This window comes from Pocillopora damicornis, chromosome 12 (genome assembly GCF_964200805.1).
Source record: "Pocillopora damicornis chromosome 12, jaPocDami1.2, whole genome shotgun sequence".
Lineage (NCBI taxonomy): Eukaryota > Metazoa > Cnidaria > Anthozoa > Scleractinia > Pocilloporidae > Pocillopora > Pocillopora damicornis.
The window spans coordinates 15,070,633-15,097,285 of record NC_142681.1 but is presented as its reverse complement, the minus strand read 5'-3'; the positions used below and the strand labels follow the sequence as shown (position 1 = coordinate 15,097,285).

General features: G+C 39.8%; 3 protein-coding genes across 4 annotated transcripts; 2 read left to right on the top strand and 1 right to left on the bottom strand.

Annotated features, from left to right (window-relative positions):
- The first annotated feature begins 134 nt into the window (after nucleotides 1-134).
- Nucleotides 135-8,106, top strand: LOC149036682 (ATP-binding cassette sub-family C member 4-like). The gene is made up of 6 exons (XM_089188650.1): nucleotides 135-665; nucleotides 1,116-1,498; nucleotides 2,151-3,499; nucleotides 4,046-4,616; nucleotides 5,902-6,038; nucleotides 6,485-8,106. Exons 1-6 carry the CDS (start codon nucleotides 135-137, stop codon nucleotides 7,351-7,353), a joined length of 3,840 nt encoding a protein of 1,279 aa, XP_089044776.1. The 3' UTR covers nucleotides 7,354-8,106.
- Nucleotides 8,107-11,146: 3,040 nt separating this feature from the next.
- Nucleotides 11,147-26,077, top strand: LOC149036680 (ATP-binding cassette sub-family C member 4-like). Its single transcript, XM_089189083.1, has 10 exons — nucleotides 11,147-11,235; nucleotides 13,325-13,363; nucleotides 13,519-13,568; nucleotides 14,840-14,967; nucleotides 18,416-18,956; nucleotides 19,462-19,844; nucleotides 20,470-21,818; nucleotides 22,399-22,969; nucleotides 24,241-24,377; nucleotides 24,819-26,077. Exons 5-10 carry the CDS (start codon nucleotides 18,426-18,428, stop codon nucleotides 25,685-25,687), a joined length of 3,840 nt encoding a protein of 1,279 aa, XP_089045209.1. The 5' UTR covers nucleotides 11,147-11,235; nucleotides 13,325-13,363; nucleotides 13,519-13,568; nucleotides 14,840-14,967; nucleotides 18,416-18,425; the 3' UTR covers nucleotides 25,688-26,077.
- Nucleotides 13,470-14,924, bottom strand: LOC149036681 (uncharacterized). Of its 2 annotated transcripts, XM_089189090.1 has the most exons (4): nucleotides 14,822-14,924; nucleotides 14,545-14,623; nucleotides 13,993-14,074; nucleotides 13,470-13,558 (listed from the first exon to the last, which is right to left on the bottom strand). In XM_089189090.1, the coding sequence occupies exons 1-4, from the start codon at nucleotides 14,922-14,924 to the stop codon at nucleotides 13,493-13,495; spliced, it is 330 nt and encodes a 109-aa protein (XP_089045216.1). In that variant the 3' UTR covers nucleotides 13,470-13,492. The 2 variants fall into 2 exon arrangements, with proteins under 2 accessions (XP_089045216.1, XP_089045215.1); XM_089189089.1 differs by lacking the exon at nucleotides 13,470-13,558 and having other exon boundaries at nucleotides 13,672-14,074.
- Nucleotides 26,078-26,653: the final 576 nt, after the last annotated feature.

Below are 26,653 nucleotides of genomic sequence, written 5' to 3'. Positions count from 1 at the left end.
ATTATTGGATTTTATGTAAGTTTACAACTCTTAGAGGGCAAGTTGGTTCTGAAATCCTGGAACAACATGCACAGACATTTGGGCATTGCGTTTAACATGCTAATAATGGCTATGTATTTTGTAGGTCTCAAGTGATGGCACCAAAAAGCGGTTACATGAAAATCTCTGGTGATAAAGATGAAAAAGTCAGTTTTGTATCTTCACTTTTTTTTCGTTGGATGAACGAAGTCCTTAAAAAGGGCAGTCAAAGACCTTTGGATCAAAATGACTTTTTACCCTTGTCAGACGAGAACTCTGGCCGTTTTGTCACCGAAAAGCTTCAGAAGATCTGGGAGAGCGAGAAACATCATTGCAAGATGAATGGGATAAGGCCCAAACTTTGGAAAAGCATGTTTGATATGCTTTCTGCCAAAGATGTTATCATCATTTTGATGGGGAATATATTGTGCACAACTTCTCGCCTTCTCTTTCCACTGTTCCTCGGGTATCTTGTTTCTGAGCTAATGTCAACTGAGGTAGAGAATACTCATCGGCCCTACGCCTGCGCATTAGCTATGTGTCTCAATGGTTTGATCTGTGGTCTTGGTATGCACCAGCGAGACTACAGATGTGAAATATTGGGGATCAAAATAGGAAGCGCCCTGAGGGGACTGGTGTACCACAAGGTAGGCACGAACACCCCAAATTAAGCCGAACAAACTTGAACACAAGTATCTATCCGATATAGAATAATTTTTTCTAGAAATCTGATCGACTGCAACTGGCTTATGCCATGGAGACCTAGAAGGAGAGGGATATTAAACATCGTCGCTGGTGGCTGCTTCTGCGAGAGCAAGCAATTCTGCTCACCAACAAAAGAATCGAAGAAACAAACAGTTATTTAGCCTGCAGTTACGTAGGCTACAGATACCATAACGTATACGGCCGCGCTTCTGAACAAGACTCAAGATGGCGCCTGAGTTGTCCCTCTTTTTACCCATTTAAAGATAATTTGGTAGAGGTTTGGTTACTCTCGTTTCGAAACGCATTCATGGATATCTATATGCAGGAGATTAAGCTTAGATGGTTTTTGGAACTTACTTCGTCTTTAATGTCTAACCTGTACTTTCTTTCAGACGCTTCTACTCAGTAAGCAGACGTTACATAGATTTACTGCAGGACGCTTATTCGATCTGATATCCAATGATGTTAAAAAAATGGAAGAAGAGACAGTCACGTTTTTTTCCTCAGCCGTTTTCACAGTCCCTGCTTATGCAGGGGCAATATTCCTTATCTACAATTTGATTGGTTGGCAGGCTGTTACGGGTGTGTTCCTCATGTGTGTTCTCATGCCATACTTTGCCGCCTTGTCTTATGCTAATGCAAAGTTGCACTCGCGCACAGCTACAGTATCCGATGAGCGAATCTCCCTAATGAATCAAGTAGTTTCCGGGATCCGCGCGGTCAAAATGCATGCGTGGGAGGGCGAATATGGACGAAAGATAAAACATGTGAGAAGGTAAGGTAATTATAATTTCTATTCAGAAGTAGGCTCCAACAACTAGCTTAATTCATTCCCGTAGTTGTTGACCCAAATTATTTAAACCTCGGAAATAGATGACCACAAATCTGTTTTGTCTCCACTGAAAGCTTCATTAGCTAGGCAATTTAAACATGCCACCCCCCCCTCCAAAGAAAAGGTCTTTGGACCGCTGTATGAGCCTATCAGAATACCTCTTTTCACAAAAAGTAAGTGTCTCTTGTAACCCATATCATAACCGAAGGACTGGGCGGTCAGTAAATACTAAGTAGATAGTGTTAAAAGTGCACTCTGAAAATGATTGGCTACTCGAACTCCGAATGGCCTTTGCAATTCGATTTCGAGCGACTTGCGCGAGAGTTGCGCCCGAAAATATTGTGATCGTCTTTACCTCAGTGTCGGTGAAAGGGGGTGGATATCACCTCTACTTCAGATAATAATCGATCATTATTATAGGTAGAACATCTCATCTAGTCTAACTTGTCTTCAAGTTATTATTATTTTTTACACGCTGTTATAAGGTGCGCTTGCCGCCCGCTCACCTCGTCAATATTTCAAATCAAAGAGAACACTGATGACGAGCTGGTTCGACAGAATGCCCACATAACTTATAATAACCTTCTATCTTCAGAAATGAAATCAGGGTCATTTCGAAGAGGACGACCATTCAGTCAAGTATCGATGCCTTGTTATACAGTGCAACGCCACTGGCCACTCTGGTGTCAGTAATTACAATGGTACTTACTGGTCAGACCCTCACGCCCGCCAATGTTTTTATGCTGCTGTCGTTTATGGGTGTTATAAAATTGAGTGGCATGTTGAATATGACATATGGTTTAATGGTAACGTGTGACGCCTATGTTTCGCTCGGAAGAATCGAAGAATTCCTTCTTTTGGAAAATCTGTTAAAAGCCTCGGAGAGTGATGAAAGCAACGAGCCCCAACAAAAAACGAAAATGACCTTAACTAACCAAAGTCCCAGTTACTTGAAAAATGAAGAGGAAAATACGGAGAAAGTTTCCCTCTCTCGTCAAGCAACAAAAATAGGTCCCACTATACTATGTGTGTCAAATTTAAGCTACGCAAAAACGCATCGTGAAGATGAATTTATCCTTGAGGATATTAACTTCGTTGCACCTTCAAAGAGTTTAACAGTCATCACCGGACCGGTTGGAAGTGGTAAGTCTACTCTGCTCTCAGCGATCGCTGGTGAAACTTCGAATGCCAGTGGGACGATTGATTATCAAGGTTCTGTCATTTACTTGCCTCAGACAGCTTGGGTGTTCTCGGGAACGATAAAAGAAAACATTCTGTTTGGTCAACCCAACGAGGAGTCCAAGTATGAAAGAATAATCGACGTCTGCGCTCTGAAAGAAGACTTTCAGCGGTTACCTGATGGTGATCAAACAGTTGTTGGAGAACGCGGCGAGGTTCTGAGTGGAGGGCAACAGGCGAGAGTAAGTTTAGCTCGTGCAGTTTATGCTGAAGGAGATATTTATCTATTGGATGATCCACTGAGTGCTGTCGATTTTAAAGTTGGCCAACACATCTTTAACAAATGCATTAAAGATCTCCTAGGGGATAAAATCGTTGTGTTTGCCTCTCATCAGCAACAGCACATGGAAAATGCTGATCAAGTAATTGTGGTTTACAAAGGGCGTGTTCTCGACAAGGGAAGCTTTCCTGAGCTGCTCGAAAAAGGTGTTATCAATTCAATTGTTGACCCGCTCTATAAAGCAGCTCTGAAGGACAAAACGGACTCATCTAAGCCGTTCTGCTGGGAAGATATGGAGGAGCATGATGATGTTGAAAAGTGCCAGACAATACATTCCCTGACCAATGAGGCGAAGAGTTTAAAGATAGCAAAGGAGGATCGTACAATCGGAGTTGTGACATCCAGACTTTATTGGGACTATTTCAGAAGTGGAGCACATCCTTTGATGATAACTGGAATGGTTGGTTTTAGTCTCATTACTCAAGGTAAACTTATTGTTAGAGTGAGTTACAAACCTTGGGTTAAGCCCTAATTTCTTTTATTCTATTTCGTGCAAATCATTTCACAATGACTATGCTTTTTACCAAGAATACGCGGTGTTTTTGAGATTAGACGGTAGAGTTAAGAGACACTGCAGAAATTTCTGACCATGTTTTTGATATCTCATTTGCTCGTACAAGTGCGACAAAGCGCGAGTGAATGGCGAGTCACGCGCGAATGGAAGAGCCGGTGTTTTTCTCCTCGCGTTTGCCTTGCACTTGTCTCCACTCGCCTGAAAAAAAAAAAACACTCGCTCTACAAACTAACTATATGAGACAAAATGTAGTTTCTAACAATATTTTTATGTAACATGGTTGACTGCTTCATTTTTTCTGTGTCGTTGTGGTGTTTACAAAAACATTCCTAGGACACTTACGGTAGTAACTAATCCAGGCGAGTTGTTTCTAGTCCCAACAAATCTTACATTGTTCAACCGAGTAATGATATAGAAATACATTTCAACTACTACGTATTAATCATGTTTCTTTCAGCCATCATTGCTGCTCCTGACTTGTGGCTCTCGTTTCTTGCAAGGCTAGACCCAGAGGATCAGAAGAACGAGGCAAGTCTATTTGTCCTCGCCTGTCTGGTTGGCGCGTGTTTCACAGTTACTATCGTTTGGGCTTATGGATTCTTGAATGTTTGTCTAAAGTGCGCCGAGCGTCTTCACGATAAAATGGTTGTGGCCATTTTACATGCACCTGTCCTGTTCTTTGATTCAAATCCAGTGGGAAGAATCCTAAATCGTTTCTCCAATGATATTGGCTGCGTAGATGAGATGTTACCCAAAACATTCCTGACGACAGTGCAGATGCTCTTAGTGATATTTGCCCAAATTCTGGTAACAGTTGCCACAAATGTTTGGCTCATATTTCTTGTTGTTCCAATTTCCATGTTGGTCGGTTTTATATCCAATTATTACTTGAAGACTGCCAGAGAACTAAAGAGGTTAGAGTCGATATCCCGAAGCCCAGTGTTCGCTCATTTTTCGGAGACCCTGATAGGACTGGACACGATTCGTACGAGAGGAAGACAGACAGATTTTGTGGATGCACTCTACAGGTATGTCAGAGACATTGATTCAGTTTGTGGTGTCAGAGCCGATAAATGCACAGGGCAAAAATGACTCATAATCACTCGTTTTCTGTGAGCTATTTTCTTTAATTTGCCGGCAATACGCGAAATGGCATCACGTGTCTTTTGTAATCCTATCCGGTACGTGCTGAGACACTGGTCAGCAAGTGGACCTTTCGGTACGAGGCACGGTGGCGAAACGAAGCTATCCGAAAGAGGCACGAGGGGTATTACCAGTTGTGAGACTACAGTAATCGCTCTGTGCGGCTTTCATCCTTCTGATAGGATTTCAACAGTCGCATAATATGAACCGTCAATCAACAAGATCGCGTGACGTAGAAATTTCACAATTAGTCGAAACTATGACAAATGTATGAAACGTATAAGCGATGTTAGTTTCTTTCTCTAATTTTGCCACAGTTTTGATCAATTGGTAAGAGAACGTCATGTCGTGCAATTCTGCCTTTAATAATACTCGTGAAAAAAAGCCAGACTCCCGCCTCGCAGTCGTCCCCTTTTGTTAATCACTCGTATGATTACTGGCCGAATTGGACTCCACTCAGTTCTATTACCATTATGAGTTTAATTAACAGGAAATACAGACGAGTGCCACTCGTCTTCTCCTTCTGATAAATGTTATACTTAGCATACAAGATGTAGTTGTGATAGTGAACAATTAGAACTGGTCTGTTTTTGGCGAATTTATCATTTTTAATGGAGAAGTATTCATATCGTTAAGAAACTCGGCTCTAGTGGCTCTCACTTCATCTGGACGAATGGAGCATAACTAATAATGAAATGTGGTTACGGAAATGATCTTTCGAATACTTAGCTAGAAGCTTACGGATGTTCCTTGGAGAGTAACATCTTTTTGAGGGGCAGGGGTGTTGGGCGGAATTTATCGAAGGGCTCCGTTACATTGTCAGACCAAAGGAGACACTGGTCTCACTTCAGTGTACAGACCTGATGTAATCTCTTTGAGCTTTTTTTGGAGTGATTGTCGTAAGGAAAATATTATTTTATAATAACAAGCCAATCAAAACAAAAGAAAACTTCACAAGTAGTGAAAGAGGACTTAACTCAAAAACAAGGAAACGGTATTGAACGCTGACAAACGCGTTCGACCAATAGGCGGTTGGTTTTGCGCAAGTTTGCCGGACCAATCACCTATCAAAGTAATTACCAAGCTGTTACAACCCGGTTTATTTTCGACAGTCAACTAAAAAAGAACTCCATTATCAAAACTTATTGTGATAAAAACTTTTCCCTTCAGATATCAAGATGTTCATAATCAGGCGTATATTATGGTGATGGCCAGCGGTAGGTGGCTCGGTGCACGTTTGGATTGTCTCGCTTCCTTGTTAGTCGGTGCAGTTGCTTTGGCTGCAATCTTGGTATCTCAGGATGTCGGTAAGCTCAAGATTCTTAGTAACATTTTTGAGTCTTTCTATGTAAAGTACGAATCTATATAGTCGTGTATTAACACAGCATGAACAACTGAATAATAAAATAGGTGTGATTGTACGTGCTCTCTCATGAACGGGTGGTTTCTAATCACGACAGAAACGTGAGAATCAATTCGGGTGGCTTAAGTGCTGAGCAAACTTTCAAGTGTCTTCTATGATTCAAAACAGGAAAATTGTGCTGATAACTCCTCTGCACCTACTAAGCTCGGAGTCAAAACAACGATACTGAGAAAGATGTAAAAAAGACGCTTTATTTATTCCTTCTTATTAAGTGACTGCCTGGACTAGGCTAGGTAACCTAGCCTTGTAAAGCTTTCGTTATATGTTTTGAGCTATCGCGAAAAAACAGGTCCGGAATCTATAGACTTAGGTTCTAATTTTTCTTTTCAGCTTACGCTGGTCTCGCTCTTGTTTACGTCATCCAAACTCTGAGCACGACTCAATACGCTGTTAGAAAAACGTCTGAAGTTGAAAACTACATGACGTCAGTTGAGCGAGTTATGACCTACACCCAACTCGATCAGGAGCCTGGATACGAAGAAGAACGAACACCGCCAAAAGACTGGCCTCGGAGAGGAAGTATTGTGTTGAGAGATGTATCATTGACGTACTATCCGGGGGGACCTCAAGTGCTGAAGAACATCAATCTTAGCATTAAAGGAGGAGCAAAGATCGGAGTTGCCGGCCGCACGGGAGCTGGGAAGTCATCTTTTGTAGCAGCTCTCATGCGCATGCCTGATGCTGATGGAGAGATAGTCATCGACGATGTTCCAATTAAAGAGATAAGCCTCCAACAAGCTCGACGAGGTATCTCAGTTCTTGGCCAAAGTCCTGTTCTTTTTGGCGGATCTTTGAGGAAAAATCTCGATATTTTAGACAAGTTTCGAGACGCTGAATTATGGCAGGCTTTAGAGGATGTGCAACTGAAAGATTTTGTCGGGAGGCTTGAGGCCAAGCTGGATCACGAACTGCTGGAACATGGTGCTAATGTCAGTGTTGGAGAGCGGCAGTTAATTTGCTTGGCTCGTGTGCTGCTACAGCGAAGTAAAATCGTCGTCTTGGACGAGCCAACTGCGCATGTTGACCTAGACACAGAACAGACGATTTGGAATGTAGTGCGGGACAAACTGAAGGAGTCTACTGTCATCACTATAACTCACCGTTTGAACACGATAAAAGACTGCGAGAAGATTTTGGTCTTGAAAGATGGAAAAGTTAAAGGATTTGACAATTTTGACTCAATAATGAACATTAAGTGAGATGCGATCTTAGGTTGAAATACCTCGAATGTCACGCAGGTGTGATCCTGCAGAGCTCAAGATATTATATTACTATTTGTTGTGGTTCTGTCTAGTATTTGATCACAGACGAAGTCATAATGTGGTAAGAACAGCAAAACGGCACACTAGGCGCAGGCGTGTCACTGATGTTCCAACTGCTTTATGACGTCCTCTGTGATATATCAATGAACAGACCCACCGTAGCATAGATTACATTTGTTTTATTTAGTAAACAAGGCAAATTTTTTTTTCATGTGGACGTCACTTATCCGTCTGTTCCCCAACTGATCATAAGTAAAAGACCAATGGAGATGCCTTGGGAACGACTTACGAGCGCCACTTACCACCCAACGCAATGCGCACAAGAAAGAAGATAACAGTTTATTCAGAAATAGGAAACTGTTCAGCAGCCAGGCTGTGTCCAGATTTAGGGTCCGATATCAGAGAGTAACAAGTTGTCATGTCAACATTCTCTTTAGGTATAAATTTAGATCTCCTCGGATGAGCATGTCAGCATTCACGTTAGGGAAAAATTAAGATCTTATTGGACAAGTGGAAAGAATGAGAGGAGATGCAGGTCTACGTGATAGTGGCACAGATTTTTTAAAGTCCATATAAGATAGATAATAACTCTAATATATAGATTTATCCAAGCCTAAAAGCGGAGTTCTCGTCAATTTATTTTCCAGCCCTTCATTATTCTGAGTAAAAACTGTAATAAAACTCCTTAGCACTGGCTGTAGAAGAGTTTCTTCCAGGGAAATTAGGGACCAGTCCGGGGGTTGGGGAAGGAGGAACCATTGACGAGGTCTGGAACATGGGGACGATATTCTCACGACTTGCAAGGCGATCAACACGCATGCTAGTCAGCGGTATCTTCAAACAGCTTAGGACCTTCGTTGTTGTTCCTGATGTTTTGAGCAAATTTTCGAATATAGGGAATGTTTTCTTCTTCAGATGAAGTGTATGATGTCAGCATCAGTCGAAATTATATTCTATTGAGCGTGACTTATAACTTCGGTTTGGGAAATTGAGCCAAAATCGAAAGAAACGACGGTAAACTACTTTGCGTTAAGACGATTGGTCGATTGAAGAGTGAGGACAGCGAGTCAGTAAAACACAACGGCTGAATCGTACGGGCTTCTCTCTTATCTTCTCTTGAAGTTACCAGGTATGACCGCTTACCCCACCGTTTTTCCCTAACGTTTCAGCCTCCTCTGTTCAGCGTAGAAAATTGAAAAGAGAAGTAACTTTAAAGTCGTGTTAGAGCCTTCGAAATTTTGATGCACACCTCAAAAGCATAACAAATAAATATTCAGTTTAGGTTAGTGAGGTAAAATTGAATCCAAAAAAATAATAGGACGACAGGTTCAAGAAATTTTCACAACCAATTTATAAGGTTAACCTACCTAGAACAATCAATACAAATTAGACCAGGTTTGTACTGGATAATGCACAAAAGAACTATCTGTGGTAAGAGGGCAGGCTTTCCTTTTTTCATTTAAAGATATACTGAAGTTATCATCTTTCCACAAGCTCAGTGGAAAGTGAGAGTGAATGAAACCGATACTGACTATGTTATTTGAATAAATATCCAAACGGGGCTAAAAAGTAAGATATGGTCTGCACAGCCCTCTTGTTTTTAATTTTTTAACCTACAAAGCTGAGGCGTTTATATTCTTGCTTTGTGCATTATGTGGACGCCCATTAATTTAACTTTCATGCGTTAAAATACAAAAAATGTTCTCTTCATCTATGTGCCCTAAACATTACGGGGGAGGAGGCAGGTCAAAGTAAAAACATGAATCAAAATAACAGGGCCCCCATTAATTTCAGTCCTAATTAAAGGAGGATCCTTGCTTTTCCAGATTCCAACCCTTTAAAACTCACATATCTTGAGACCAATTCCTTATATCAGTGTTTAGTTTGGGCATGAGCATTGGTAAGAAACAGAATGCATTTATTAAAGCTTGAGCAAGAGTATTTAATGTAATCTAAGTAATAATATTACATGTTACATTAACCAACACAGCAAAATTATGTAATCACACAATTCCAAACAAAAGAAGTCAGGTTATTGACTCGCCTGCTTCAACTTTGAGGGCCTAGAGAACAGAGAAATAAATATGGCAAACAGTTACAATTAATACAAAGTTGAAAGTTTGAAAGCTTAAAGATATACTTTATAATCATCATGCCCTATGCATCCTAGCAAAGAAAGGGTCAATTACCACCATAACTTCTCTCAAATGTTCATGCCTACAGGAAATCGTAAATTTTTGTCGCTACTAAAGTAGGTAGTACTATACTTACAATAGTTCTATTGACACAAATGCATTTTTCTAAAGTTATCGCATAGCATATGACTGTACAGGTCAAGTGGAAATTCCCTGCATGGAGACTGACATTTCAGTTACCTCAGCAAACTGTAATCATCAGAATTGCAAGCCAAGGACGTATTTATCAAGTGCTCAAGCTTCCAAATTAGCCACCTAATTGTCACAGTGGAGTTCGCTCCTTTTGGAGCCTATCGTCAGCTTGATCATCCTGTTACATGTGGAAACATCAAATGTTACTCACATAATCAAATAATTACCTGAATCAAAAGTTATATTTGAATAACCTGGTTCCTTGAATTGTGCTCCAGAAATAGTAAATGGTATTGAAGAGAAAGGAAGAAGTTTTTAAAATATTCTATGTTAAATAAAACTTTGTTACGAATGTTAATTGCGACGACAATCAAAACATCTGTGAAGCCATAATAACAATTACCTTTCCATGTAAAAAAACCATTTCATGTGATGAAACATGACATGAATAAATTAATCTCACCCAGTTTGAACGTAGAATCCAAAATCTAATTAACTCACTGGTGAATAGGAAAGAGCTTAAAGCATTTTAACTACTTCAGTCATTCTAAATATTACAAATCAGTTATGCCACCAATTAATCCTTTAACCCCTAAGAGTGACTAGGAAATGATCACCAAAACACAAAATTGCGTAGCAAACGATCATTGATATTGCTGAAAGAGCAGTATTTAACAAGGAACACTGCTTTATCAGTTTATATCGCATCTACAGTCCAGTGATAGCCTTTTTTGGAAAAGCTGACACGTAATTTCATTTTGAAAGGATTTGCGAAAGCACCGATAAATCATCAGCGAACGCGAAGAGCCTGATTTTCCGGCCTAAGGTTAACACTAGGAACTTCATTTGCCCGAAACTAACAACTGCGGCTAATTTATAAGCAGCCTACCCAGATAGCCTAACCGGTTTTAAGCTTGTGCGCATCTGCTCGTCTACGATTAATGAAAATGACCTTGCGCCTCTTTTTCTCCCTTCAAAAAGAAGCTTGGGTTGCATGAAGTTGGTGGGCCGCTCAATACATTTTGTCCTTTGATTTCTCGACCCTGACTGAATTTTGAACGGTATGTTACCGTTCAAAATTCAGTCAGGGTATTTTCCCTATCGAAAAATTAGTTTTCGTGTCGGAAATCAATTAACAGGGTCCGTTATTGTTGGCCTCTTTCAGACCTCCTCATTGTCTACTATTTCCCGTGTCTGATATTATTTCCCATGTCTGTATTTACTATTTAAATGGATTTCGACTTATCGCCGAGCCTAACAAGACTTATCGAGAATCGAGGCCTATAATAACCTACATCACTAATCGAGTGTTTGATCGAGTTTGATTAATTCCTCAATCACGAGTCGGATTATCCAGGGTTGACTCCGTCCCAGACCTCCCACGGTACACCGTTGGCTAGGGGTAGTTGTTCACTTAGTTTACAAAAACGATAAGCACCACTTCTTCGCAAGTATTGAAGCAAGTACTGATTTGGAGGTTATGACTGTTGAGGTAGGGTTATGAAATCTCTACTCGTAGTATGCACATAGAATCTAGCCACTAGTTATGTTATACCTTTGTGTAGCAAACTCTTGAACTATGTGTACCTGGCACACGCGGTTACATAAGCTGATAATTGAAAGCCGAAACACATAAAATGTACGAATATTGTGTGCTTGTACATTAGTTTTAAACCAAAAAAATTTTCGTATTTTTCACAAATCTAGCCTTCTACGGCTCAATGAACGTCAAACTAAATATTATGCATTCGCTGTTGCTCAGTAAATGCGTAATTTGACAGCACTATCTCAAGCACAGTCTACGAAAATGCAAAATTTCGGTTATCATTCACTGTTTCCATCAGTGAACCCTTAAAACCCCCAAAGTGCGACTGGCTTCTCCTTTCTGTTTACAGTATCACCCTTGGATCAAATGTAAAAGTCAAGACAATGGTGGAAATTAACTCCAATTTAAGAGGCTCCTGATTGTCAAACAAATTCTCCTTGTCTGTACTATAAGAAATGGGGTCCAAGGGGATGTAAAGAAGACAGGGTACAGAATATGACTGACAATGTAAGAGTGTAAAGGGTTAACCACTTGACCAACTCAAACTAAGCAAGGGATCAGTAACCACTCAACCGGAATTCATTGTATAAAGCCCATCTTTTATTTTAAAACAACAAGGTTAATGACACATTATGGGCTCTCTTTCTTTTGTATTAATGGTTGTGTATTTAAAGCAAAAAGTTGTCTTGCACACAGAGTACAATTCAGCGGACATCAGGTAAAAATCTTGAATAAAAAGAACGACATTAAACATCATCATCAGTGAAAAAATCTTAATTAACAACTGTTGCTTTGAAATCAAACTAAACAAATTATAGAATGACATTCAGTATTTTAGAGAGGTGATGATAAATTAATTCCCTACAAGTGAGATATAAAAACAATGCATTAACCCTTTAACTCCTGGAAGTGATTAACATAAAACTTCTCCCTACAATATCCATACATTATTCAGCAAACAGATAATGTGAATATTCAATCTTATCAGGTTGAAGCTGCTATCTTGATCTAGAAGCAAGTTCTCATAACTAATTAACGAGGAAATGAGTAGCAGCTACAGGGGAGAATTAACTATCAGATCTTGGGATTTAAAGGGTTAAGACTCTTGATTTCAGTTCATTAAATGTTGTAGCCAAAATGTGAGGGAGCAAGTCACAGTACGACTCGTTCTCTCACATTTGTGTTGTATAACTAGCTAAGGTCTATAAAAAGTTTCCTTTTTTCAAGTTTACTTTAGAGAAAAATAGCTAAAAAATGTTTTAATGGAAATACATAGATATAGATGGTCACTTGCAATAAAACCTAAGATAGATTTTCCTACTTATTAGTTTTACTTTTCTTTTTTTCTTTAGCTCTTAGCCTTCTCATTTGACGTCTACTTATTTTGTTCATTTCAATATCATGTTCTTTGGCTTTCATTTTTTTTGCATTTAAGTTTGACTTGTTATTGCCTTCTGGTTTTCTCTTTCTTTTCCTCTTTTTGTCATCTGTGTCTTTTGATTTCCCTTTTGTTGCCTTTTTGTCCAGTTCTTTTATTCTCTTCTTCATCTTCTTAACTTTCTTTCCAATGCTCTTGTTACTATCATCTGCTAAATTGAATTTTTAAAGTATTGTTAAACTAATATGTAATGTTATTTACTTGTATTTCTTCAATCAAGTCGTGGCTATTGACCACACTATTTTTGTGGTCACCCTGATTATAGAAGTTTGAAAAACTGATGACCTGAACTTCCAAATGATGAGGACATTCTTTAATGTATACCAAAGTCAAATAATATTCCAATATTGGGAAAAAATCTTAATATTTTCTGTGTACATCTACTTGTAACTTTAATCTTTACACCATCTTTTGGTCCTTTTCTCATCCGATTTTCTCGCAAATTGCGTATTTCTTCGGCCTGTGTCAGAAACATATTTGTTTTCCATTCATTAAATCTTAAGAGCTACTTGTATCTTGAAAAAGACAACATAATGATAGAAAATGTATACCTTTGAAATATTTTATCTATTTCTTCTTATAATTATGTTTTTCCAGATCTCATTGAGCATGTTTGCTGGCTGTGAGAGTTGAAATGTATGTATAACCACATTTAAGTAAGCTGCAAAAGGGTTTGCATTATATGAAAGAGCATTTTAAAACAACACAAATACAGTCTTAATTATTTCAGATATGAAGCACTTACCATATTATTTTCGGGGAGGCTTAATTCTCTGTCTTTTTTTCTGTAGGTTGAAATTTTGGCCTTGCTGCACCTTGTTGTTGGTTCCTCTGTTGTTAAGTAAGAACATTTTTAATTAAGATGTAGCTGATACCAAATTGAAGCCTCTAACTTTAAGTGTTATTGACAGAAATATTTATTTGCAGCTGGTTCTAAAAAGAAATCAATTTTTTCATCATTTGGAAGAATGCGAATGTGTTCATTGATACGCTGGGATTCGTATCATTTTATTTGATTGCATTTGTAATGGTTGATGCAATCAAATTCTAAATTACCATTCAATCCTTTTTCCCTTCTTGCTAACTAGTTTGGTGCATATAATTATCAAAAAACATTTAACCTGTTGCCCACTAGCCAATCAATCTATAACTTGCATGTATGAAAATAAAGGCTGTATCAACCACTGTGATAATGAAGGTTAAGGCAGAGGAAGGCTAAAGAAATCTCCTTGTTTTAAGGTAAAAATCTGTTGAAATAACCATACTTTAGAAGCATCTGCTTCCTGAGCTGCATGGAACACCTCATCTTGTTCTCTCTGCAAAGCTCGTGATTCCAAAATCTTCCTCCTAGCAGTAATCAAATATGTTTAGAGACAATTGACACATTATAGGGTAAAACAAGATAATCTTAAATAAATGCAAATTGGACACTGTAAAGAGTTTCTACGCTTGCCTTTTGAGTGTTTGCCCTTCATCAGAGTGACAGGTATAGTTGATTTCAGGACTTAACAGTTTTTTCTGCTATGCAAGCTTGGTTTAATTTATTTGATTACAACTTGATCCAAGTTATGGCCATTTTTAGGCAAAATGAACATTTCTTTCAGCCTGACAATTATGCAAGCCTGGGCTATTAAAATATGTCCAGTAAGTTGCTCAGTACTGTTGACAACAATTTTTTGAGCACTCTTTTGATTACATGAGGTCTTTAATCAATTTTGTCCATGTATCAGACAAAATTGTACCATATTGTAATATCATGGTGCACATAAAATTAAAGCTTTGTCCAACAAGAAAGGGACTCCAGAAAGATCTATTACCAGTTGGCATGTGCAATTTCCACGGCTTCTGCTGCCCTTTGCACCGCTTCACTTATTTGGGAAAAGTCAAAAAAGCTCCCTGTAAAAATAACAAAAAAAAGTTAATTATAATAGCTTTAGCTTTGATTTTCTTGCTTTGTATGCACTATGAGGAAATACCCGTACTTTTGCATTAAGAGAGTTCCTACAGTAACTTTCAAATTTTCAGTTAATGGCTGAGGCTTTTCCAGAGTAGAAGTTATCTTAGAGTAAAGCAAAACTCAATTGAATTTTTTACCTGCATATCTCTCCACAGGTGTGGGTTGGCTTGACCCCCTCATGGATGGTGTACACAGAATAATCTGAGGTACACCAAGAGTTTGGCCACCGAGTGCTTGCATGGCTAGAAACAGAAAAAAAAAATCATTTAATTTCCTCCTAATGGTAAGACTAGCTTGGGATCTACACAATTTATGTAAAAGCTTAATATCATTTTTGGTGTTTGGTTACTGCATTTCCTTGAATAAGTGCCCATGCCCTAATAAATGCCCCCTCCTCTGAATAAAAAGCCACCCCCTGGGCCTAAATGTCAAATAAGTCCCCCCCCCTCTCAATTTCTTAAATTAGCAGGGATACAGGGAAAACCTGTTTTTATGGCCAATTTATTTAACCTTCAACTTCAGCAGAATCAGTAAAGAAAAGTACTTCCTTTTCCTTTACTCACTTCTATTTATTTCCATCATCATGTGCTTACAGAGTTCTTTTCTGTGCATTATCTGTTCTTTTCATTTTTGTCCTATTTCCCTGCCCTTGGTAAATACTCTAGCCTTCCCAGGCTCAACTACACTATTCTCTATTCTACAGAGACCTGTAATTTCATTGATTATAAAGTTATTGGGATGCATTTGAAGAAAACAGTTGATAAATAATGACAGCTCAGTTAATACTGACTTGACATCTACATGAATAACAGTATAGCATTTTATTTTCTGTTTAAGATTTAGTTGAAATAAAGATACAGTTTGTTGAAAGGAAAACTTATCTCAATTAAGCACCTTCCTTCAAATACGCACCTCCCCTTTTAGCTGATAATTTTAAATAAGCGCCCGGGCACTTGTTCAGGGAAATACTGTAGTTCATTAGTGGCCCTATATCATGTATGTACCTTCTTTTCCATCCATGGAATCAATGCAAGATATCCAGAAGAGGCAATCCTCGGGAAAATCTCCATTTATGACGGCATTGTTCAGGTCACTGTATAACCAAAAAAATAAGAAATTTGAAATGCCTAAGGAATACATAGAGTGGGAGATGTGGTAACTGAACAGTATGTATGGGTATGGATACATATGTAGAAAATAGAGATATTGAAAAACATTCCCGATACTTATTAAAATGATAATCATAGCTATCTCAACATGTCTCTCTCTGCAGAAGAGAGAGTGTGTGAAGCCTTTAAAATCACAATCACCGCCATCTGAAGGCCTCTTTTAATGTGATATACGCCATATACAACCACCTAAAACTATGGCGTAACATACCGTTCAAAATTCAGTCAAGGTATTTTCCCTATCGAAAAATTAAATACAGACAATTTGGTTGACAAATGTAAATACACACGGGAAATGTTGTATTGTTTTTTGGGTTCCCAGTAGCAGCGAAAACTAATACCCCTGAGATTAAGTCACTGTCTGCGACATTTGCCCATCCAATGGCTCACATGAACCATTGGAAAAATACAAAGAAGGAAAAACACAAAGAAAATTGTTTACACAGGAGCAGCACCGAGAACCTCAAGGCTTTTCGAATAATACATAGACTACGTTTTCAAGGTCAGTGTTTTCGAGGTCTGCTTTTTTCAACGTCTGACAGTCAACGAGACACCAAGCAGGTAGTGGGAAATCTGATTAGTTTGTGTAATATAACTGTGTTTCAGGGAAATCCGAGCGACCCTAACCATCTGAAATTGCTTCAAATCGGGCAGCGGAGCGAGCGTACAAAGAAAACAAAACAGTTTTATAATAAGTTGATATTATTCAGAGAAAAAAAAAGGAAATTGACTGAGAACAGGATACCACGAAAAGAACAGTGACATTAGAAACGATGTGTGATAAACAGAACTTGCAAATCTCGCGAGGTGCATGTACAAGCAGCATCCTTACGAGTCCCAAACGCGAAATAGATCGAGTCAATCAGCTATCGGAACTTACGACATGCTGGCATAAATTTGTTCCCTTTTTAGTTCTCGGCTTACCCTGGGTGCCTCGGGTAGTCTTTGTTTTGACGCGCGCGAAAAGCCTCTGGAAATGAGCGCTGTTGCTTTAATAGAAGGCGGCTTCTGACCAGTCAATGTCTCGAGAGGGTCGCAGGCTCAAGTATTTTCAAAAATCATTTATTGTAGGTGGTTTTAAGTTGTTTTAGGTAGCTGTAGGTGGTTTTAGGTGGTTGTAAGTGGTTCTAGGTGGTTGGAGGTCATTCCATGTTTTAGTACTTACGTTTCTGGAGACTGTGTCCGGCCGCCGGGCAGTTAGTCCGTTTTCAACTTGTTTTCTGTCCCCAGAGTTTTAAAATTTGTTTTGAAACTGCATTTCAAAACTTTCAAAACAAGTTCCCTTTCACTCAGCGTGGTGAGGAGAGGGTACTCGGGAAATTTTGTGATCCTCTCGTTTCAAATTACGACATCTGTCTTATTATACAGGAACATCGTCTAGTCGATTTTTTTTGTATATTTAGAAATCTCTCAAAACTTATTCGCTCGTGCAAAAGATATGGCTTGCAAATAGCAAGGAACGGCAATATTAGCGGTGTCTTGGTGAATTCCTGTATAATGAGACAAAGTTGCAAAGTAAGCTACACAAAGTTGCAGCTTCCTCAAATTATTATCGCACAGCCAGTTGCAAACGTAAACTTTTCAAACCAAATTGTCAGTACGATTCCATCCATATAGATTGTAATTAAAAGGCCGATAAAAGCGGTGTTGACATTTTATATATGTATTGTTTAGCTAAAAACTTTGATTGAGTGGGCTAGATCACAGGAGATGTTATGCTAAAACGCAGACTGCAGACTACAGACTGCAAACTGTGCAGACCGCGATTTGTTGGCCCCAGAATTTCGACTGTTTCATTTCGCGAGATACTGACAAATTCATTCCTGACCTATCACGCAATCGACTTCGATAGGTATCCAATTTTACAATATTATGCGGCTATTTTCAGCTTGAGAAAAAAATGACGTTTTCTCGCTTATGAAATTTTATTTTACCCCTCAGTGGACGTGAAATGAAAGTAAAAAAAAATTGATTTGTGTTTATGAGTAATAGTTTGTCATGTATGCGACAAATTCTTGCTTATGGGAGACAAGAAGGAAAGCAGAATAGCGAAGAATTGTGGAAACTCCATTCGGAATGAAAAGTTGGTTGCACGCCGCTTCCTCAAATAATTGCAAGATAATTTTCTCTTGTTATTTGGTTTCTATTTAGAGGGAGCCGGGAACTCAACAGGCTCACCCAAGCAAGGGGATCAATTTTGGCCGACCGCGCGCAAATATCCCGCGCAAAATTTTTAAACAAAAACAAAGGTAGCAACCGCTGTCACGGAAACTATGCCAAGAAAGTTAAACGTTCATAAAAAGTAGAGAAAGCAGAACTCGACACTCTTCGAGCACAAAACTTATTCAATGACGGGTATCCTGATTATTTACCATTTTGTTTTAGGCTACATCATTTTAGGCTATCTAAAAGTCATGAGGTTCTACAAAACACCGTGACTTATTGGATTTTATGTAAGTTTACAACTCTTAGAGGGCAAGTTGGTTCTGAAATCCTGGAACAACATGTACAGACATTTGTTCATTGCGTTGAACACGCTAATGATGACTATGTATTTTTTAGGTCTCAAGTGATGGCAGCAAAAAGCGGTCACATGAAAATCTCTGGTGATAAAGATAGAAAAGTCAGTTTTGTATCTTCACTTTTTTTTCGTTGGATGAACGACGTCCTTAAAAAGGGCAGTCAAAGACCTTTGGATCAAAATGACTTTTTACCCTTGTCAGACGAGAACTCTGGCCGTTTTGTCACCGACAAGCTTAAAAAAATCTGGGAGAGCGAGAGACATCATTGCAAGATGAATGGGAAAAGGCCCAAACTTTGGAAAAGCGTGTTTTATATGCTATCTGCCAAAGATGTTATCATCATTTTGATGGGGAACATATTGTGTACAACTTCTCGCCTTCTCTTTCCACTGTTTCTCTGGTATCTTGTTTCTAAGCTTATGTCAACTGAGGCAGAGAATACTTATCGGCTCTACGCCTGCGCATTAGCTATGTGTCTCAATGGTTTGATCGGTGGTCTTGGTATGCACCAGGACGGCTACAGATGTGAAATATTGGGGATCAAAATAGGAAGCGCCTTGAGGGGACTGGTGTACCAAAAGGTAGGCACGATCCTAAAGAGTATTCTATGCACTTGTCATATGCTCAACTGATTTTTCTAATACCCTAAACACCCCAAACTAAGCCGAAAAAACACCTTTATCTATCCGATCCAGAAATATTTTTTTCCAGAAATCTGATCGATTGTAATCAGCTTATGTCATATGGAGACCCTGAAGGAGAGGGTGATTGAACATGATTGCTGGTGCTTCTGCGAGAGTAAGCAATCTTGCTCACCAACAAAAAAAATCGAAGAAACAAACAGTTATTTAGCCTGCAGTTAACGGGGAAGTAGGCTACAAAAACCATAACGCATAAGGCTACGCTTCTTAGCGAGATTCAAAATGGCGCCTTAGTTGTGGCTCTTTTTCACTTTTCAAGATAATTTGTTAGAGGTTTGTTTACTCTCGTCTCGAAACGTAGGAACGGATGTCTTTATGCCGTAGATTACAATCATATGGTTTATGGAACATACTTCTTTAATGTCTAATCTGTACTCTCTTTCAGACACTTCTTCTCAACAAGCAGACGTTACTGAAATTCACTGCAGGACGCTTATTTGACTTGATATCCAATGATGTTAAAAGAATGGAAGAAGAGACAGTCAGGTTTTTTGTCTCAGCCGTTTTCGCAGTCCCTGCTTATGTAGGGGCAATATTCCTCATCTACAATTTGTTTGGCTGGCAGGCTGTTATGGGTGTGTTCCTTCTGTGTACTCTTATGCCATACTTTGCCGTCTTGTCCTATGTTAATGCTAAGCTGCACTTGCGCACAGCTACAGTGTCCGATCAGCGAATCTCCTTAATGAATCAAGTAGTTTCCGGGATCCGCGCGGTCAAAACGCATGCGTGGGAGGACGAATATAGACGAAAGATTAAACATGTAAGAAGGTAAGGTAAATTGTCAGTTTTCATCAGAAGTAGGCTAAAACAACTACCTTTATTCATCCCCTTAATTATTGACCTAAACTATTCAAAATCCACAAATATGTTTTGTCTCCACTGAGAGCTTTATTAGCTAAGTAGTTCAAACAAACAAAAAAAAAGTGTTTCATGTAACCCATTTCATAACCGGAGGACTGGCCGGTCAGTTAATAAATATCAGTATCTACTGAGTAAAAAGTGTTGAAAGTGCACTCTGATTGGCTACTCAAACTCCGAATATCCTTTGCGATTCACCTTCGAGCGACTCGTTCGGGATTTGCACCCGAAAATATTGTAATCGTTTTTACTTCAGTGTCGGTGAAAAAGGGTGGTTATCACCTCCACTTCGGAGCATAACCGTTCATTATCATAGGTAGAACATCTCATTGAGTCTAATTTGAGTTCAGTTGGTATTATTTTTCATACGCTGTCGTGGGTTCGCAAAAGACGTACTTTCACAAAGAAGTGAACGATGAGGAAGGGTGCGCTTGCTGCCCGCTCGCCTCCTTTATATTTCAAATTAGAGAGAACACAGAGGACGAATTGGTTCGACAGAATGCCCACATAACTAATGAACAACTTTTATCTACAGAAATGAAATCAGCGTCATTTCGAAGAGGACAGCCATTCAGTCAAGGATTGATGCCTTGTTATACAGTGCAACGCCACTGGCCACTCTGGTGTCTGTAATTATTATGGTACTTACAGGCCAGACCCTCACGCCCGCCAATGTGTTCATGCTGCTGTCGTTTATGGGTGTTATAAAATTTACTGGTATGGTGAATATGACATCAGGTTTAATGGTAACGTATGACGCCTACGTTTCGCTCGGAAGAATCGAAGAATTCCTTCTTCTGGAAAATCTGTTGCAAGCCTCGGAGAGTGATGTAAGCAACGAGCATCAACAAAAAGCGGAAAGTACCGCAACTTATTTAAGTCGCAGTTACTTGAAAAAAGAAGAGGAAAATACGGAGAAAGTTTCCCTCTCTCGTGAATCAAGAGAATTAGGGCCTACTATATTATGTGTGTCAAATTTAAGCTACGCAAAAACGCATCATGAAGAGGAATTTATTCTTGAGGATATCAACTTGTTTGCACCTTCAAAGAGTTTAACAGTCATCACCGGACCGGTTGGAAGTGGTAAGTCTACTCTGCTCTCAGCGATCGCTGGTGAAATTTCGAACACCTTTGGGACGATTGATTATCAAGGCTCTGTCATTTACTTGCCTCAGACTGCTTGGGTGTTCTCGGGAACGATAAAAGAAAACATTCTGTTTGGTCAACCCTTCGAGGAGTCCAAGTATGAAAGAATAATCGACGTCTGCGCTCTGAAAGAAGACTTCCAGCGGTTACCTGATGGTGACCAAACAGTTGTTGGAGAACGCGGAGAGGTTCTGAGTGGAGGACAACAGGCGAGAGTAAGTTTAGCTCGTGCAGTTTATTCTGACGGAGATATTTATCTATTGGATGATTCACTGAGTGCTGTTGATTTTAAAGTTGGCCAACACATCTTTAACAAGTGCATCAAAGATCTACTTGGCGATAAAATCGTTCTGTTTGCCTCTCATCAGCAACAGCACATGGAAAATGCTGATGAAGTGATTGTGTTGTACAAAGGGCGTGTCCTCGACAAGGGACGCTTTACTGAGCTGCACGAAAAAGGTGTTATCAATTCAACTGTTGACCCGCTCTATAAAGCAGCTCTGAAGGACAAAACGGACTCATCTGAGCCGTTCTGCTGGGAAGATAAGGAGGAACACGATGATGCTGAAAAATGCCATAAAATACATCCTCTGCCCGATGAAGCGAAGAGTTTGGAGACAGAAAAGGAGGATCGTACAATTGGAGTTGTGACATTCAGGCTTTATTGGGACTATTTCAGAAGTGGAGCACATCCTTTGATGCTAACTGGAATGGTTGGTTTAAGTCTCATTACTCAAGGTAACCTTATTGTTAGGCTGAGTTACAAACCTTGGGTCAGGCTCTAACAGGGAATATAGCAACCTTTTTTCTATATTTCTTTTCTTCTATTCTTTTATTTTCTTTTGTGCAAATCATTTCACAATGGCTATGCTTTTAACCAAGAATAAACGTTCTTTTTAGATTAGCAGGTAGCGTTTAGAGACACTATGCAAACTTCTGACCATGTTCCCGATATCTCACTTGCTTGCACAAGCGCGAGTGAATGGCGAGTTACGTGCGAAAGGAAGAGTTGGTGTTTTTCTCCTCGCGTTTGCCTTACACTTGCCTCCACGCGCATGAAAAGGTCAAAAAACCACTCGCTCTACAGACTAACTTTCTGAGACCAAAAGCAGTTTCTTAACAATATTTATGTGTAACATGGTTGACTTCTTTATTTATTCTGTGACGTTGTGGTGCTTGCATAAACATCCCCAAGACATTAACGGTAGTAGGTAATCCAGGCGAGTTGTGTCTAGGCCCAATAAATCTTACAATGTTCAACTGAGTGATTATAGAAAAGTACTTTTCAACCACTGCATATTAATGGTGTTTCTTTCAGCCGTTATAGTTGCTCCCGACTTGTGGCTTTCGTTTCTTGCAAGGCTAAACCTAGAGGATCAGAATAACAAGACTTATCTATCTGTCTTCGCCTGTCTGGTTGGCGCGTGTTTTATATTTACTATCGTTCGGGCTTATGGATTCTTCCATGTTTGTCTGAAGTGCGCCGAGCGTCTTCACGATAAAATAGTTGTGGCCATTTTACAAGCTCCTGTCCTGTTCTTTGATTCTAATCCAGTGGGAAGAATCCTAAATCGCTTCTCCAATGATATTGGCTGCCTAGATGAGTTGTTACCCAAAACATTCTTGGCGGCAATGCAGATGCTCTTGGTGATATTTGGCCAAATTCTGGTAACAGTTGCCACAAATGTTTGGCTGATGTTTCTTGTTGTTCCAATTTCCATGTTGGTCGGTTTTCTATCCAATTATTACTTGAAGACTGCCAGAGAACTAAAGAGGTTAGAGTCGATATCCCGAAGCCCAGTGTTCGCTCATTTTTCGGAGACCCTGATAGGACTAGACACGATTCGTACGAGAGGAAGACAGACAGATTTTGTGGATGCACTCTACAGGTATGTTAGAGACATTGATTCAGTTTGTGGTGTCAGAGCCGATAAATGCACAGGGCAAAAATGACTCATAATCGCTCGTTTTCTGTGAGCTATTTTTTTTAATTTGCCGGCAATACGCGAAATGGCATCACGTGTCTTTTGTAATCCTATCCGGTACGTGCTGAGACACTGGTCAGCAAGTGGACCTTTCGGTATGAGGCACGGTCGCGAAACGAAGCTATCTGAAAGAGGCACGAGGGGTATTACCAGTTGTGAGACTACAGTCATTGCTCTGTGCGGTTTCATCCTTCTGATAGGGTTTCAACAGTCGCATAATATGAACCGTCAATCAACAAGATCGCGTGACGTAGAAATTTCACAATTAGTCGAAACTATAACAAATGTATGGAACGTATAAGCGATGTTAGTTTCTTTCTCTAATTTTGCCACAGTTTTGATCAATTGGTAAGAGAACGTCATGTCGTGCAATTCTGCCTTTAATAATACTCGTGATTAAAAAAAAAGACTCCCGCCCCGCAGTCGTCCCCTTTTGTTAATCACTCGTATGATTACTGGCCGAATTGGACTCCACTCAGTCCTATTACCATTATGAGTTTAATTAACAGGAAATACAGACGAGTGCCACTCGTCTTCTACTTCTGATAAATGTTATACTTAGCATACAAGATGTAGTTGTGATATTTGACAATTAAGAACTGGTCTGTTTTTGGCGAATTTACCATTTTCCCATGCCATATCGTTAAGAAACTCGGCTCTAGCGGCTCTCACTTCATCTGGACGAATGAAGCATACCTAAGAATGAGATGTGGTTACGGAAATGATCTTTCGGATACTTAGCAAGAAGCTTACGGATGTTCCTTGGAGAGTAAAATCTTTTTGAGGGGCTGGGGCGTCGGGCGGAATTTGTTGAAGGGCTCTGTTATATTGTCAGGCCAAAGGAGACACTAGTCTCACTTCAGTGTGCAGACCCGATGTAATCTCTTTGAGGTCTTTTTAGAGTGATTGTCGTAAGGATATTTTATAATAAAAAGCCAATCAAAAGAAAAGAAAAGGTCACTAGTAGTGACAGAGGACTTAACTCAAAAACAAGGAAACGGCATTGAACACTGAGAAACGCGTTCGACCAACGGGCGGTTGGTCTTACGCAAGTTTGCTGGACCAATCACCAATCAAAGTAATACAAAGCTGATACAACCCGGTTTATTTTCGACAGTCAACTAAAAAATAACTCCATTATTAAAACTTATTGTGATAAAAACTTGTCCCCTCAGATATCAAGATGTTCATAATCAGGCGTATATTATGGTGATGGCCAGCGGTAGGTGGCTCGGTGCACGTTTGGATTGTCTCGCTTCCTTGTTAGTCGGTGCAGTTGCTGTGGCTGCAATCTTGGTATCTCAAGATGCCGGTAAGCTCAAAATTCTTAGTAACATTTTTGAGTCTTTCTATGTAAAGTAAGAATCTATATAGTCGTGTATTAACACAGCATGAACAACTGAATAATAAAATAGGTGTGATTATACGTGCTCACTCATGAACGGGTGTTTTCTAATCAGGACAGAAACGTGAGAATCAATTCGGGTGGCTTAAGTGCTGAGCAAACTTTCAAGTGTCTTCTATGATTCAAAACAGGAATATTGTGCTGATAACTCCTCTGCACCTACTAAGCTCGGAGTCAAAACAACGATACTGAGAAAGATGTAAAAAAGACGCTTTATTTATTCCTTCTTATTAAGTGACTGCCTGGACTAGGCTAGGTAACCTAGCTTTGTAAAGCTTTCGTTATATGTTTTGAGCTATCGCTATCGGTCCGGAATTTATAGACTTAAGTTCTAATTTTTCTTTTCAGCTTACGCTGGTCTCGCTCTTGTTTACGTCATCCAAACTCTGAGCGCGACTCAATACGCTGTTAGAAAAACGTCTGAAGTTGAAAACTACATGACGTCAGTTGAGCGAGTTATGACCTACACCCAACTCGATCAGGAGCCTGGATACGAAGAAGAACGACCACCGCCAAAAGACTGGCCTCGGAGAGGAAGTATTGTGTTGAGAGATGTATCATTGACGTACTATCCGGGGGGACCTCAAGTGCTGAAGAACATCAATCTTAGCATTAAAGGAGGAGCAAAGATCGGAGTTGCCGACCGTACGGGAGCTGGGAAGTCATCTTTTGTAGCAGCTCTCATGCGCATGCCTGATGCTGATGGAGAGATAGTCATCGACGATGTTCCAATTAAAGAGATAAGCCTCCAACAAGCTCGACGAGGTATCTCAGTTCTTGGCCAAAGTCCTGTTCTTTTTAGCGGATCTTTGAGGAAAAATCTCGATATTTTAGACAAGTTTCGAGACGCTGAATTATGGCAGGCTTTAGAGGATGTGCAACTGAAAGATTTTGTCGGGAGGCTTGAGGCCAAGCTGGATCACGAACTGCTGGAACATGGTGCTAATGTGAGTGTTGGAGAGCGGCAGTTAATTTGCTTGGCTCGTGTGCTGCTACAGCGAAGTAAAATCGTCGTCTTGGACGAGCCAACTGCGCATGTTGACCCAGACACAGAGCAGACGATTTGGAATGTAGTTCGGGACAAACTGAAGGAGTCGACTGTCATCACTATAGCTCACCGTTTGAACACGATAAAAGACTGCGAGAAGATTTTGGTCTTGAAAGATGGAAAAGTTAAAGGATTTGACAATTTTGACTCAATAATGAACATTAAGTGAGATGCGATCTTAGATTGAAATACCTCGAATGTCACGCAGGTCTGATCCTGCAGAGCTCAAGATATTATACAGTTTATAATCTTTTCTAGAGCTGGCATTTGATGTTATTGTTCGGTTTTGGCTCCTTTACACTTCTATGCATCTTTAAAAATCTCTCTCGCTGTCATGTTTCGCGGTGTCACGCAACGTCCAATTTGCCCTGGTTCTGTTTCGTAATAGATCACAGACGAAGTCATAATGTGGCAAGAACAGCAAAACGGCACACTAGGCGCAGGCGTGTCACTGATGTTCCAACTGCTTTATGACGTCCTCTGTGATATGTTAATGAACAGACCCACCGTAGCATAGATTACATTTGTTTTATGTAATAAACAAAGCTAATTTTTTTTTCATGTGGACGTCACTTATCCGTCTGTTCCCCAACTGATCATAAGTAAAAGACCAATGGAGATGCCTTGGGAACGACTTACGAGCGCCACTTACCACCCAACGCAATGCGCACAAGAAACAAGATAACAGTTTATTCAGAAATAGGAAACTGTTTAGCAGCCTAGCTATGTCCAGATTTAGGGTCCGATATCAGAGAGTAACAGGTTGTCATGTCAACATTCACGTTGGGTATAAATTAAGATCTTATCGGACAAGCGGGAAGAATGAGAGGAGATGCAGGTCTACGTGATAGCGGCACAGATTTTTTAAAGTCCATATAAGATAAATAATAACTCTAATATATAGATTTAGCCAAGCCTAAAAGCGGAGCTCTCGTCTATTTATTTTCCAGCCCTTCATTATTCTGAGTAAAAACTGTAATAAAACTCCTTAGCACTGGCTGTAGAAGAGTTTGTTCCAGGGAAATTAGGGACCAGTCCGGGGGTTGGGGACGGGGGAACCATTAACGAAGTCTGGAACATGGGGACGTTGCTCTCACAACTTGCAAGGCGATCAACAGGCATGCTAGTCAGCGGT